General features: G+C 37.8%; 2 protein-coding genes across 2 annotated transcripts in view; both read right to left on the bottom strand.

Moving 5' to 3' along the window:
- Positions 1 to 12,482, bottom strand: part of RABGAP1L (RAB GTPase activating protein 1-like) — a 391,910-nt gene that overhangs the window by 271,850 nt on the left and 107,578 nt on the right.
- Positions 7 to 4,309, bottom strand: GPR52 (G protein-coupled receptor 52). Its single transcript, XM_015566065.1, has 3 exons — positions 4,287 to 4,309; positions 3,082 to 3,759; positions 7 to 2,192 (listed from the first exon to the last, which is right to left on the bottom strand). The coding sequence occupies exon 3, from the start codon at positions 1,762 to 1,764 to the stop codon at positions 679 to 681; it is 1,086 nt and encodes a 361-aa protein (XP_015421551.1). The 5' UTR covers positions 1,765 to 2,192; positions 3,082 to 3,759; positions 4,287 to 4,309; the 3' UTR covers positions 7 to 678.

The following is a 12,482-nucleotide window of genomic DNA, read 5'->3' as shown; positions in this document are numbered from 1 at the left end:
TAAAGGGAAATACAGCAGGAATACAGGGGAGGGGAGCATCATTTTACCCTGTTAAAAGAAAAACACTGTTTCTTTTTGCTCATGGCAGAAAATGTGTGCTGTGGAGATTATAAAAACACAAGCAAAAAGGGTTGTGTGGCAGGTACTAACATACAATGCTTACTATACATCCATGAGAGACCACTTACGGATTTCAGATCAGTGTGTTTAAAAGTACACTTTGATGCCAAAGATTATACTTTGCCACATATATAATATGTAGCAATTTTCTATAGAGGAAAATTGATGCAAGTAATTTCCACAAAGACAATGAGAGTAAAGAGACAAGAATCAGAGACAAAGACAGAGGACAGAGTTCAATCAGAGAGAAAGACACCGAGGGGCTTGGCTCGCATCCTGTGGAATATCTGACTTACTTTTGTCATCCTCAGTGCTTAATTTTTCCCACTACTGCATATTGATACTCACATGCTATATTTATCTCATGAGATTACTCTCTATACATCCTTTCCTTTAGTTTTTTCCTCCATGAAAAAAAGAGAAAAAAATGAAACCTTTAGTCCCTTCATCTCATATTACTATTCAAGTAAATATTTCTCTAGTGGCAAATTTCCAGATGAATCAAGACTATGAACACAAACCACTATCCATTACACTTGATTTACTGGGCAGTTCTCTTCAAATGGAGCAGGAATTGGCCCGTTTCCTGGGTTTGGGGTCTCGCGTGTCCTGCTCCTTCAGACACATACAAGACGTGCACATTGTCTCGGAAAGCCTTCGGAGGCCTAGCCGGAAAACACTGTTGGAAAGGCTGTATATCACACAGTTACAAAAACTATTACTTATAGCAAGCCAGGTTGTTAGGAAGGACAGCGTTGGATTGTCTAAGACCCGGGAGCTTTCCAAAAGAAAGTAAATAATATAGGGGAGCCACAGCATGTAAAATACGCTGGTTATCCGAAACAGGACCATGGCGTAGCGACGGTCGGGGCTGTGTCCAGTCTCTCCAGGGGCATCCACCTCATTGCTCGGGAACCGGGCCCTCCGGTCATGTATCTCTTTGGTGTGCTGCCGGCAAATTTTGAAAATGTGGAAGTAAGTGAAGCAGACAACAAAGGCAGCAGGAGCATAAAGTAAACAAACAATAAAGCCTGTAAAATAGGCACTGGTGAGCCAAGAGGTGGCACACCATTCAAAAATGTCACCGTGGTAACCAGGTTTCCCCCAGCCAAAGAAAGAAGGCAAGAAAATTAGGCAGGAGTAGATCCAGATTAAAATAATGCAAATTCTCAGCCGACAAGGGGTGACCAGTTGATTGTAGGAGAGAGGCTTGGTGATTGCAAGATAACGATCCACACTTATGCAAGCAAGACATGCCATAGAAACACTTTTGAGAACAGAGATAATATATCCAAACACCTGGCAAGTCAGTGACTCGTGGATACCTGTGGAGTAGTGGAGAAGTGAGAGAGTAGGAACCAAGCAGCTAACTCCAACGAAAAGATCAGCATATGCCATCGTCTGGATGAAGTAGCTGGTGGTATAATGGTGTAAGAGTGGAGCACAGTGAAAGACAAAGATGACTGTTAAATTCCCAGCAATGATCAGAAATGTCAGCAGGACAATAACAACTGTCTCAAAGACGCAGATGTCCACTGCACTGTAGTGGCCAAATCCGAGTGGGCAGGAGTGACGCTCAGACACATTCACAGGGCCACTGCTCAGGTTTAGGATCCTCCATTCAGTCCACCTGGATTCGTTCATGGCTTGGAATTGAGGGAACCTGCAGCCTGGGCTACAGCAAGCCGGTGCCCTGCCAGCATCTGTTAAACTCTGCACCTGAGAGTCTCAGAATCAGCTTCGGGAGACGGTGGCAGTGCTTCTGTCACAGCTGAGCATCCCAGAAAGGACTCAAGTCTCTTCATCAGCCTCAGTGAGCAATGACACACCTCAGTTTTAAGGGGTGAGGGAGGAGAATAAGCTACAGCGGAGGTGGAGAAAGGTCACCATTAGCATCCTCTGGTGGTCTCAAACAACTTTTTGTAGACACAAGGCACTTCTAGGGAAAATGGATTTATTACCTTGCACAATAAAAAATTAAAGCTGCAAAAAGAAAAAAAGCAATTGCCAAGAGAAGAAAAGCTTCTGTGGGTTGTTTGTCCTCCTCAGAAAGGCTGTTTCTTAAGGATCAACTAGAAAGAATGAGAAAAGAAAAAGTCTGAAATTGTCTCAGGCTTCCTGTTTCATCTAACATAAGAAGTGGATTCATATTTTAGAATTTAAATAATTAAGATCTCAGATTTGGTTGGAAAGCTAAGAAAAAGTTCATTGTGACAAAGAGTGTTTGGGAGCTCAGTTGAGGGTTTGATGCTGGTGGGTCAACTTTATGATCCATTTCTCTCTCATTTCTTTAAGAAGCTAAGAACTGCCACCACTACCCCCTTTCTGGAAAAGGCTAATTCCAAAAGACTCATCTGTATTTGGGCACAAAGGAGTAGAACAGAGGTAACAGACTCCAGATTGCCATATAGCTTTCATGCGAAAAACAAAACAAAACAATACATATTTCCAGTAGGGAGATAATAGGTAATGGGTTAACACCTGACAAAATATGACAAACTTTTCATTCTGCATGCATTTTTTAAGTGCTCAGAAAAAAAAAACAGTTTTAGTATATTATAGTTACTGGTGCTACCATCAACAATGTAATTTATACTTCTTCCTTTTCAAAAGAAAAATACATCATTTTGCTATTAATTTCAGCATCATTAACTTTCATTGTCTGATATGCCACCTTCCTTAAAATGAAGTATGACCATAAAATATACAGCTCAAAGTTATTGCTCACCTTGCAACCACACCAATGTCTCAAATATATCTGTGAATTTACATGAAATTTAGACAATAATGGAAACTTTCCTACCTACTCTGAGCTTATCTGACTAGAAATGCTGCCATTATTTACTACTTAGGTATTTCTAGTAGACAGCATAATCTATACTTCTCTGCCTTTTCTATTTTCATTAGATGATTAACACAATAAAGAAACTTCAACTAAATCTTCTGAAAGTAGAAATTTACCTGGTTTGCATTTTTTGCAGTTATGTAGCAGCCATATGTTTTTTTAAATGTCTCTTCTATTTCTGCATTCTATTTTGAGCAAGTACTCAATTAGCATAGGGGCCATTGGGTAGGTTGTAAAATGATTTTGTTTCAAAATACCTCTAACACATCAAGATGAGTTTAAATCCTAGAGTCTGAAATAATGAAAGGAATAATGCAGGAATGAATCCACCCAACAGGCTTCCAAGGTCGTCCTGATACAAGGTTAACATTGTCAAAAGTCTTTTTTAAAGTATAGGCATTTCGGAGAGTCGCTTGTCAGCCTTTGTTGTCACACCTTTTGAAGAAATGCCATAGGTTAAAAACACAGACTTCCTCAGGAACAATGCAGCGGCACTCTTCTGAAAGTTATTTTCTCGTGCATCACCAAGTCATGCAGGGAAGTCCTTCTTCTTTTAAAACAGCCACAGGATATTCCTCCTTTCACATTCCCAGCTTCACTTGTCACAAAATAGTTCTCTTGTTACAGGAATAAGGCAGTGCTCCTCACATACATTCACTGTTATGAGCTGCTTGATTCAGAAGTCCGACTCACTGTGATGCAGCTTCCAGGATGCTGTCAGGATATTCTTCACAATCGCTCGGCATCACTGCCTCCACCTGAGCTGGAGCCCGGCTCCTCCTCCTCATCCTGAGCTGATGCAGAAGAACTCACCATCAGAAAGGTGACTCGGTCCTCCTGCCCCAATCAACAGCACAGCCAATGGCTACAGCAGCTGAAACTGTCACTAGGTAACAGTTGCCAGGCACATGCAGGCTTATAGACTTACTCGGCAAGCTCCGATCAAGATTGACAAAAGAAGACAATGGGACTGACCGATCCTTATAACATATTAATGGCATGTATGGACTTCTAGAAATAGTCTCCCTGTATCATTTGTAAAGATTATTTCCTCTGGACAGGACAGGAAAAATAAAACAAAACTGGAATACACCTTTAAACCCTGCAGAAAAACTACCACAAGGTACTATGACGCTAAAAAGTCAGCAGTAATTTAATGCTCATTGGCAGAAAAAACTTATTAATTATTAAAAATCAGCTAAGTCTTCATGAACTCAAGTGATATAGTTACTATTTTTATTCTCTAAAATATAGTTATATTTTGATTAACAGAAGTTAGAAATCACCTAATCTCTCAAATCCCTGCCACACCCACACTAACTTGCTGAATTTGATGTAGTTAACTGTACAAACAAAGCCTTGGAGCTAACACCTGTATACTAAAATCAATTTGGGAAAATATTTAAGGTCAAATATGACCTCAGCAGAGTAGGTATTAAAAATAAGCAGAATGTTTGCTTAGTCCACTTTTCACCCTAACATGAAAAAGATTCAACGAGTCAAAGAACTTGTCATACAGTACCTGAGTTACCCATACCCATGTTCAAAGAAAGAAAATTCAGCTCATTTATTTGATGATAGTTAAAAACAGTTTTATTTACTTTGAGTTACTATCAACAAACATTCACTATTTTAAGCATAATTCTTATGGGGTCAGCACTTTTCTTAAAAGTGATTTAGAACCAATTTACCAATATTTCAGAATTAAGTTAGGGAAATTAAGATGAAAATGGAACCTGAAGGGCTGCTCAGTGGTTAGAGCATTGGACCACAGACTGGAGGATTGCAGGTTCAATTCCCAGGCAAGGGCATGAACTTTGGGGCAAATGCAGGTGACAACCAGTCAATGTGTCTCTCTCGCATCAATGTTTCTCTCTCTCCTCCTCCTCTTCCCTCCTTTTCACTCTCTCTAAAAATCAATTGGGGGGGGAGGGGATCCTTGGATAATGATTTAAATAAAAAGATGAAAATGGAAGAGAACTAACATTTGTTGAGTACATTCTATGTGCCAATCACTATGCTATGTGCTTATAAAAACCTAACTTTCTATGAAGTAGGTACCATCATTATCATCTCCCAAGAGAAGAGAAAGGGTTCTAGAGAAGGTATGATAACTTGCCTATTACAGACTCATGAACCTAGGATTGAAATGGGACAAAACTGTCATTATTAACATGGTATTTATGAACCCCATCCTTTTTCTCTCTCTTTTCCACCAATGGCTGCCAGTCAGGAAATGTCTAAGAGGAATTCTTTTGGATTTCAAACAACCATTTGTAAAGAACAGAGACCCTATTCTTTCCTTTATGTTGATCTGCCTTTCAGGAAGACCTATTATTGCTAAAAAATTTTAAGGGTTTAGGTAAAGAGAATGGAAGTGCATTTTTCATTACCAGAAAAATTTATAAACAAGTTAGAATAACAATCTTAGAATGAGAACCATGTTGAGGTTTGAAAGTAAATATTTAAATTTAATATAAAAAGGCTAATGTAAATAATGCTGCAGTGAACATAGGGGTGCATCCAAAGAAAACAAAATTCAAAGAGATACAGGCAACCCTATGTTCACTGCCGCATTATTTACAATAGCCAACATAGGGAAGCAACCCAAGTGTCCATGATAGATGAATGAATAATAATATGTGATATATATATATATATACACTGGGTGGCCAGATTATTATGACTACCTGACGTCTGTAGGCAAATTAACTATAATTTCGCGCTGAAGTTGCTAGAGGACCAGACCATTATAAATAGGGAAGCAGGTTGTTTACCACAACAGAAGTGATTTTTCTCTGAAGATATGGGTAAACACCTCGATTTAACACACTTTGAACGTGGGATACACACACACACACACACACAGTGGCCAGATTATTATGACCACCTGACATCAGTACTTCGTTGGGCCACTTTTTGCCTTCAATACTGCAGCGATTCTTCTTGGCAGTGACTCCACGAGATGTTGAAAGGTGATGTGAGGAATCTAACACCATGCCTGATGAATAGCACTGTCCAGTTCTGTGAAATTTGATGGTTGTGGAACCAGCTGTCTGATGGCTCTTTTAACTTTGTCCCACAAATGCTCAATTGGATTGAGACCTGGTGATTGTGGGGGCCACCTAAGCAAGGTAAAGTGTCCCTCATGTTCTTGAAACAACTCCTGCACAATATGAGCACCGCACTCATCATTTATAGAAGAAGAGACGAACTGAGGAAAGATAGCTCTCCCCTCTGACTCAGGAGACTGTATGATAACACTTCCCTGATGTTCTGTGTGCCTGCAACAACAATACTAATTTGAAGAGCTATATGTGCCCATATATTTATTGCAGCATTCTTCATAATAGCCACAATATGAAAGTGACCTAAGTGTCTACTGATGGATGAATGGACTAACAAGATGTGGTATATATATATAATGGAATACTATTCAGCCATAAAAAATGAAATCTTACCATTGGTAACAACATGAATAGACTTAGAGGGTATTATGCTAAGTGAAATATGTCAGACAGAAAAAGATAAATATCATATGATTTCAATTATATGTGGAATCTAAAAAACAAAACAAATAAACAAAACAGAAACAGATTCATAGGTATCAGAAACGAACTGTTGGTTACCAGAGGGGATGGGTTGGGGGGCAGGTGAAACTAGGGGAGGGAATTATGAGGTATAAACTTCCAGTTATAAGATAAATAAGTCATAAAGATGTAATGTACAGCATAGAGAATAGAGTCAATAATATTGTCATAACTTTGTATAATGATAGATGGTAAGTAGTCTTACTATGGGGATTATTTCTAATGTTACACACACACACACACACACACACACACACACACACACACTCTCTAGAGGCCCGGTGCATGAAATTTGTGCTCAGCCCAGCCTGCACCCTCTGCAAACTCTCCAACCCGGGACCCCTTGGGGGATGTCCAACTGCTAGTTTAGGCCTGATCCCTGGGATAGGGCCTAAATTGGCAGTTGGACATCCCTCTCACAATCCTAGACCTCTGGCTCCTAATCGCTCACCTGCCTGCCTGCCTGGTCACCCCTAACTGCCTCCCCCGCTGGCCTGATCACGCCTCACTGCCTCTGCATGCCAGCCTGATCACCCCTAATTGCCCCCTGACAGCCTGATCACCCCCAACTGCTCCCCTCTGCCGGCTTGGTCACACCTCACTGTCCACCACTGGCCTGGTCACTCCCAACTGTGCCCCCCACTGGCCTAGTTGCCCCTCACTACCCCCCTGTCAGCCTGCTGTTCATTCGTTTGGTCATCCCTCACTAACCCCCTTGCCAACCTAGTCGCCCCAAGGAGCTTGCTTGTTCAGTCATTTGGTCATCCCTAACTAACCCCCCTGCCAGCCTGGTCGTAGGCTGCCATCTTGTGAGGGTGTGAGGGTTAATTTGCATATTACCTCTTTATTATATAGGAATATATATCATATCACTATGATGTATACCTGAAACTAATAGGATATTATATTTCAATCATATGCCAATTTTTTAAAAAGCTAGAAAAGTTCTATCTTATAGGAAAGCACTTTGACTTTTTTAAAAGTATTTTTATTGATTTCAGAGAGGGGAGAGACAGAAACATCAATGACTGGACAGAATCACTGATTGGATGCCTCCTGCATGCCCCCCATTGGGGATCAAGCCCACAACTCAGGCATGTGCCCTTGACAAGAATCGAACCCAGGACCCTTCAGTCCACAGGCTGACTTTCTATCCACTGAGCCAAACCAGATAGGGCAGCATTTTGATTTTAGAAATGCCTGAAAGTATTAAAATCATACAAAATTGGATTTAACGAACATTTTACAATAATATTAAAAATTAAAATTACATTAGATAAATATTCATAAATGTAGAAAGATCCCACATTCCATACAAAGAAAAGTCAAATAATGTTTTACTACAAAACCATTGAAAAATAAAAAGCATCTAAACAAACGATTTTTCAAGTATAAATTTTACACATTTTAAAGACAGTTTTGAATTATAATTTTCTAAAATCAGGTACATGGCAAAAAAAATCTCATTTATGGAAATTCAAACAGTAGACCAATAAAGCACACTTATTTCCCAAAAATCACAGGCAGGGATCTGAATGTAAGAATGCTATAAATAACATGTAATTGTACATGCTTTCAAAGGTATATGAGAAAGAAAGTTCAAGGAGCAGTGCCTTTGACCCATTAAACTTCCTTCTATCCTTCCACCAACTTCCACCAAAGTTTCAGTAGTTCTAACAAGATAATTTTCTTCTTTTTAGAGACTGGTTGTTTCTACTAGTCCCTCACTTTTCTTCCTTCCCACCCTTTTCTCAGATCTGTTTATATAGGAACTAATTTACAATGTGAAGCTCTAATAACAAGAGTATTATTATCATATATCTACATAGCTCTTTACATTAAGCATTCTTTGTTTTTACATTAGGCATAATTCTCTTCATTTGCAGGGTCATTAGGTGTTTGATTATTGCCACTCTTAATACAGTCATTACCCTTCCTCTCCTTTCAACTGATGGATGCTAGTCAGAAAATCTCTAAGAGGACCTCTGGCTCCTAATTGCTCACCTGCCTGTCTGCCTGGGATTTCTCCAGAATTACTTCTAACAGCTAAAACTCTATAACTATATGAGATGATACATCACAGGTATTTGGTTTTTTATTTATACCTTAAAGATGTTTTATATATTCTTTTATGTATCAATATTTTGTTATTAAACATCTAAGCAATTACTCAACAGGCTCTCAACAGTAAAGCAAGAAGGACGTCAGTCATCGATGGTAAATAGGATAGAAGTAGGCAATGACTATCAAGAACTACACAACTAATATAATATATTAAAAAGTAAACAAATATAGAATAAAGTAAAAGGTTTTAAAATATATTTATTAAATGTACCAATGATTTATACATTCAGATTTTAACTATTTCTTCTACTACTACTCCCATTGGTTAACTTTTCTCCATCATCACTGTCACTACACTAAGCAAGCTAGCATTATCTTGTGTGTGGACTACTGTAGTGGCTTCCTAAATTTTATGTAGCCTCTTTTCAATCCATTATGCACAAAACAGAAAGAATATTCTTTCCAAACTGCAAACCAGATTGTACCACTCTTCTATTTAAATTACTTCCGTGGTTTGACACTGCCCTTAGAGATAAAGACCTAACAGGCCCTATAAAATCCAGCCTCCATATATCTAGTCAATCTTACTTCTCTCTTCTATATTGTTTAGGATTAGCTAAACTGGCTCTGTGTCCCCCATCACTCCACCCTCCCCCAGTCACACATATATGTGCTATGTTCCCTGCTGCCTAGGTTATCTGAACCTGCTGCTTACTATGCCATCACATTTCTCTTAGTTAATTCAGATGTACTCTTTGCTTTCAGTTCAAATACTATCTCCTCAGAAAAATCTTCCATGAATTCCCAGACTACACCAGATTCCACACTTACCATAGTTATAATGATCTCTTTCATCCAGGGGAGTCTTCCTGATTAGACTGCCAGCCCCATGATAGAAGCAACATTTTATTCCTCATTATATATCAAGTGTCTACACTACAGAGTTGGGTATAGAACAGGAGTTGAACAAATAAATATTCAATATCATTTTAATATAAGTCATATAAAAAAGCTTAAAGAGTCTAAGATGACAGAAAAACACTAATAACCAGTTTCTGTGAAATTCAGACTACATATAGTTCCTTGCAATCCCTTGTTGACATAAGCTTCACACGAAAGCTATAAAATTTATGACCAAATTGCAGGGGGAAAATGATTAGTCTTCTAATATATTTAAATTAAGGGTAACATTCATCAATTTTACTACTTAACCCGATTCTATATGAATATTTAACTAGTGCTTTGAAAAAATCATATCTAGATGATGATTATTTACTTATTTTTAAAATGACAAATGCTGCAAAATGCAGTGCCAATGTATTTTAACTGTAGTACTATCAAATGTAGTATTAACAATATCAAGGCGCCCTGGCCAGTTTGGCTCAGTGGATAGAGCCTCAGCCTGCAGACTCAAGGGTCCTGGGTTTGATTCCGGTCAAGGGATATGCCCGGGTTGTGGGCTCGGTTCCCAGTGGGGGCTGTGCAGGAGATAGCCGAGCAATGATTCCATCTTATCATTAATGTTTCTGTTTCTCTCCTCCTTTCCCTTCCTCTCTGAAATCAATAAAAGTATATTTTTAAAAAAACAGTATCAGGGCAAGGTGGTTTCAGTGCTAAAAAAAAAAAAAAAGACTCTGAGGCAGCACATACTACAATCCACTGACTTAGTGGCCTCTCAAAGGCAAAAAAAAAAGTTTATATTGTTAATTTCATTTCACTGTAATGCAAGTTATTGACAATTAAAAAATATTTAACAAAGGTTAAGTTAATCACACTCCAAAAGAAAACTTCCTCAACCTGGAAAACCATGAGAAACAGTCCATGGGAAAACCTGCAGCTAACATGATATTGAAAGGTGAAAGACTAAATGCTTTCTCCTCTAGATGGGAGACCAGGCAAAGGTGTCTGCTCTCACCACCTCTGTCCACACTGTATCAGAGGTCGCAGACAGTGTAACAGGCAAGAAAAAAGAAATAGGTAAGCCATACAAGAAAAGGAAGGCGTAATTGTATATATAAGAAATACTTTTAAACTATCCAAAACCCATCAGAAATAATAACTTTGTCAAAATACAAGGTCAATAATACAAAAATCACTACATTTGTAACACACAATTGTAAATAAAATTTTAAAACAATAAACCATTTACAATAGCCTCAAAAAAACAGAAAAATATGGATAAATTTAACAAAAGATGTATAAGACCTCTACCTTGCACACTACAAAATGTCATTGAGAAAAATTAAAATAAGTAGCAATATATAGCATCTTATGGATTAGAAGACTCAATATTGTTAATAATGCCAGTTTTTCTCAAATTGATCTATAGATTTATTTGCTATTCCAATTAAAATACAAGCAGATATTTTATAGCACTAACAAGTTGTTTTTAAAATTTATATATAAATACAAAGAACCTAGGATAGCTAAAACAATATGAGGAAAGAATAAAAAAGTTGGAAGACTGGCAAACTGATTTCAAAACTTACTCTAAAGCCAAGGTAATGAAGGCTGGCATAAGGGTAAACAGCTCACAGGAGAGAATAGAGTCCAAAATTAAACCCACACTTACTTACCAACAAAATTTCAACAAAATCTAAAACAAGTCAGAGGAAAAGAAAATCTTTTCAGTAAATTGCAGTAGAAAAATTGGATATCTGGAGGAAAATGAACTTAGACCTTTTCCTCATACCATACACAAAAAAACACTGGAGATGATCATAGATCTACACATAAAAATTAAAACTATAAATGTATAGCTTCTGGGAAAACATTCTAGAAGGAGAATACCTGCATAATATGAGAGTAAACAATGATATCTTAGAATACTAAAAACAATAACTATGAAAAAATTTAATAACTTACACTTAACATCAAAATTCTGATTTTCTAATGATATTACGAAAATCAATAAGCAAGTCAAAAGACTGGGAGGAAATGTTAGCAAAACACATATCTAACAAAGGATTTGTGGTCCAAGTTATACAATTGACCCCTATAATTTGTTAATAAAAATACAAATAACCCAATTTAAAAATGAGAAAAACTGGCATAGACATTTCACAAAGTAAGGTATACATATGACCATTAAGAATATAAAAAAAGTGCTGAGTATCAACAGGCATCGAGAAACAGGAAACTACAATCACAATAAGATACCATTATACACCCACCATATTAGATGGCTAATATTAAAACATTGACAAATACTAAATGTTGGTAAGGATGCAGAATAAGTGAAAGTCATCATGTAAAAGGACCCAACTTTAAAGCAGTTTGGGAGTTCTGATAACATTAAGCAAATCTGCCCTAACCCATCAAATCTACCCACTAGAAACAAAAACACATATCCATTAAAAAAATTGTATAAAAATGTACACAGCAGCTTTATTTTTAATAGCCAAAAACTGAAAACAACCAACCATCCATCAATAAGGGAATGGATAAACAAACTGTGATATGCACATACAATGAAGTTCCGGAACAGGCAAACTAGTTCTGTTTTTTCTTTTTAATTTGAATTCTCTATTGTTTAAAGTATTACCTAAGTCTCCTTTTACCCCCATTGACAACTCCCTGGCCACCCCCACTCCCCAGCACATGCCCTCACCCCACCCCACCCCACCCAGGTCTGTGTCCATTTATGCTTATATGCATGCATACAAGTCCTTCGGTTGATCTCTTACCTCCTCCCCCTCACCCCACCTCCCACTGTAGTTTGACAGTCGGTTCAATGCTTCTTTGCCTCTATCTATTTTTGTTCAACACTTTATAATGTTTTTTATGTTCCACAAATGAGTGAGATCATGTGGTATATATCTTTCACTGACTGGCTTATTTCACTTAGCATAATGCTCTCCAGT

This window comes from Myotis davidii, unplaced genomic scaffold (assembly GCF_000327345.1).
Source record: "Myotis davidii unplaced genomic scaffold, ASM32734v1 scaffold580, whole genome shotgun sequence".
NCBI lineage: Eukaryota > Metazoa > Chordata > Mammalia > Chiroptera > Vespertilionidae > Myotis > Myotis davidii.
The sequence above is the reverse complement of the archived record's forward strand: the minus strand, read 5'-3'. Positions and strand labels throughout refer to the sequence as shown.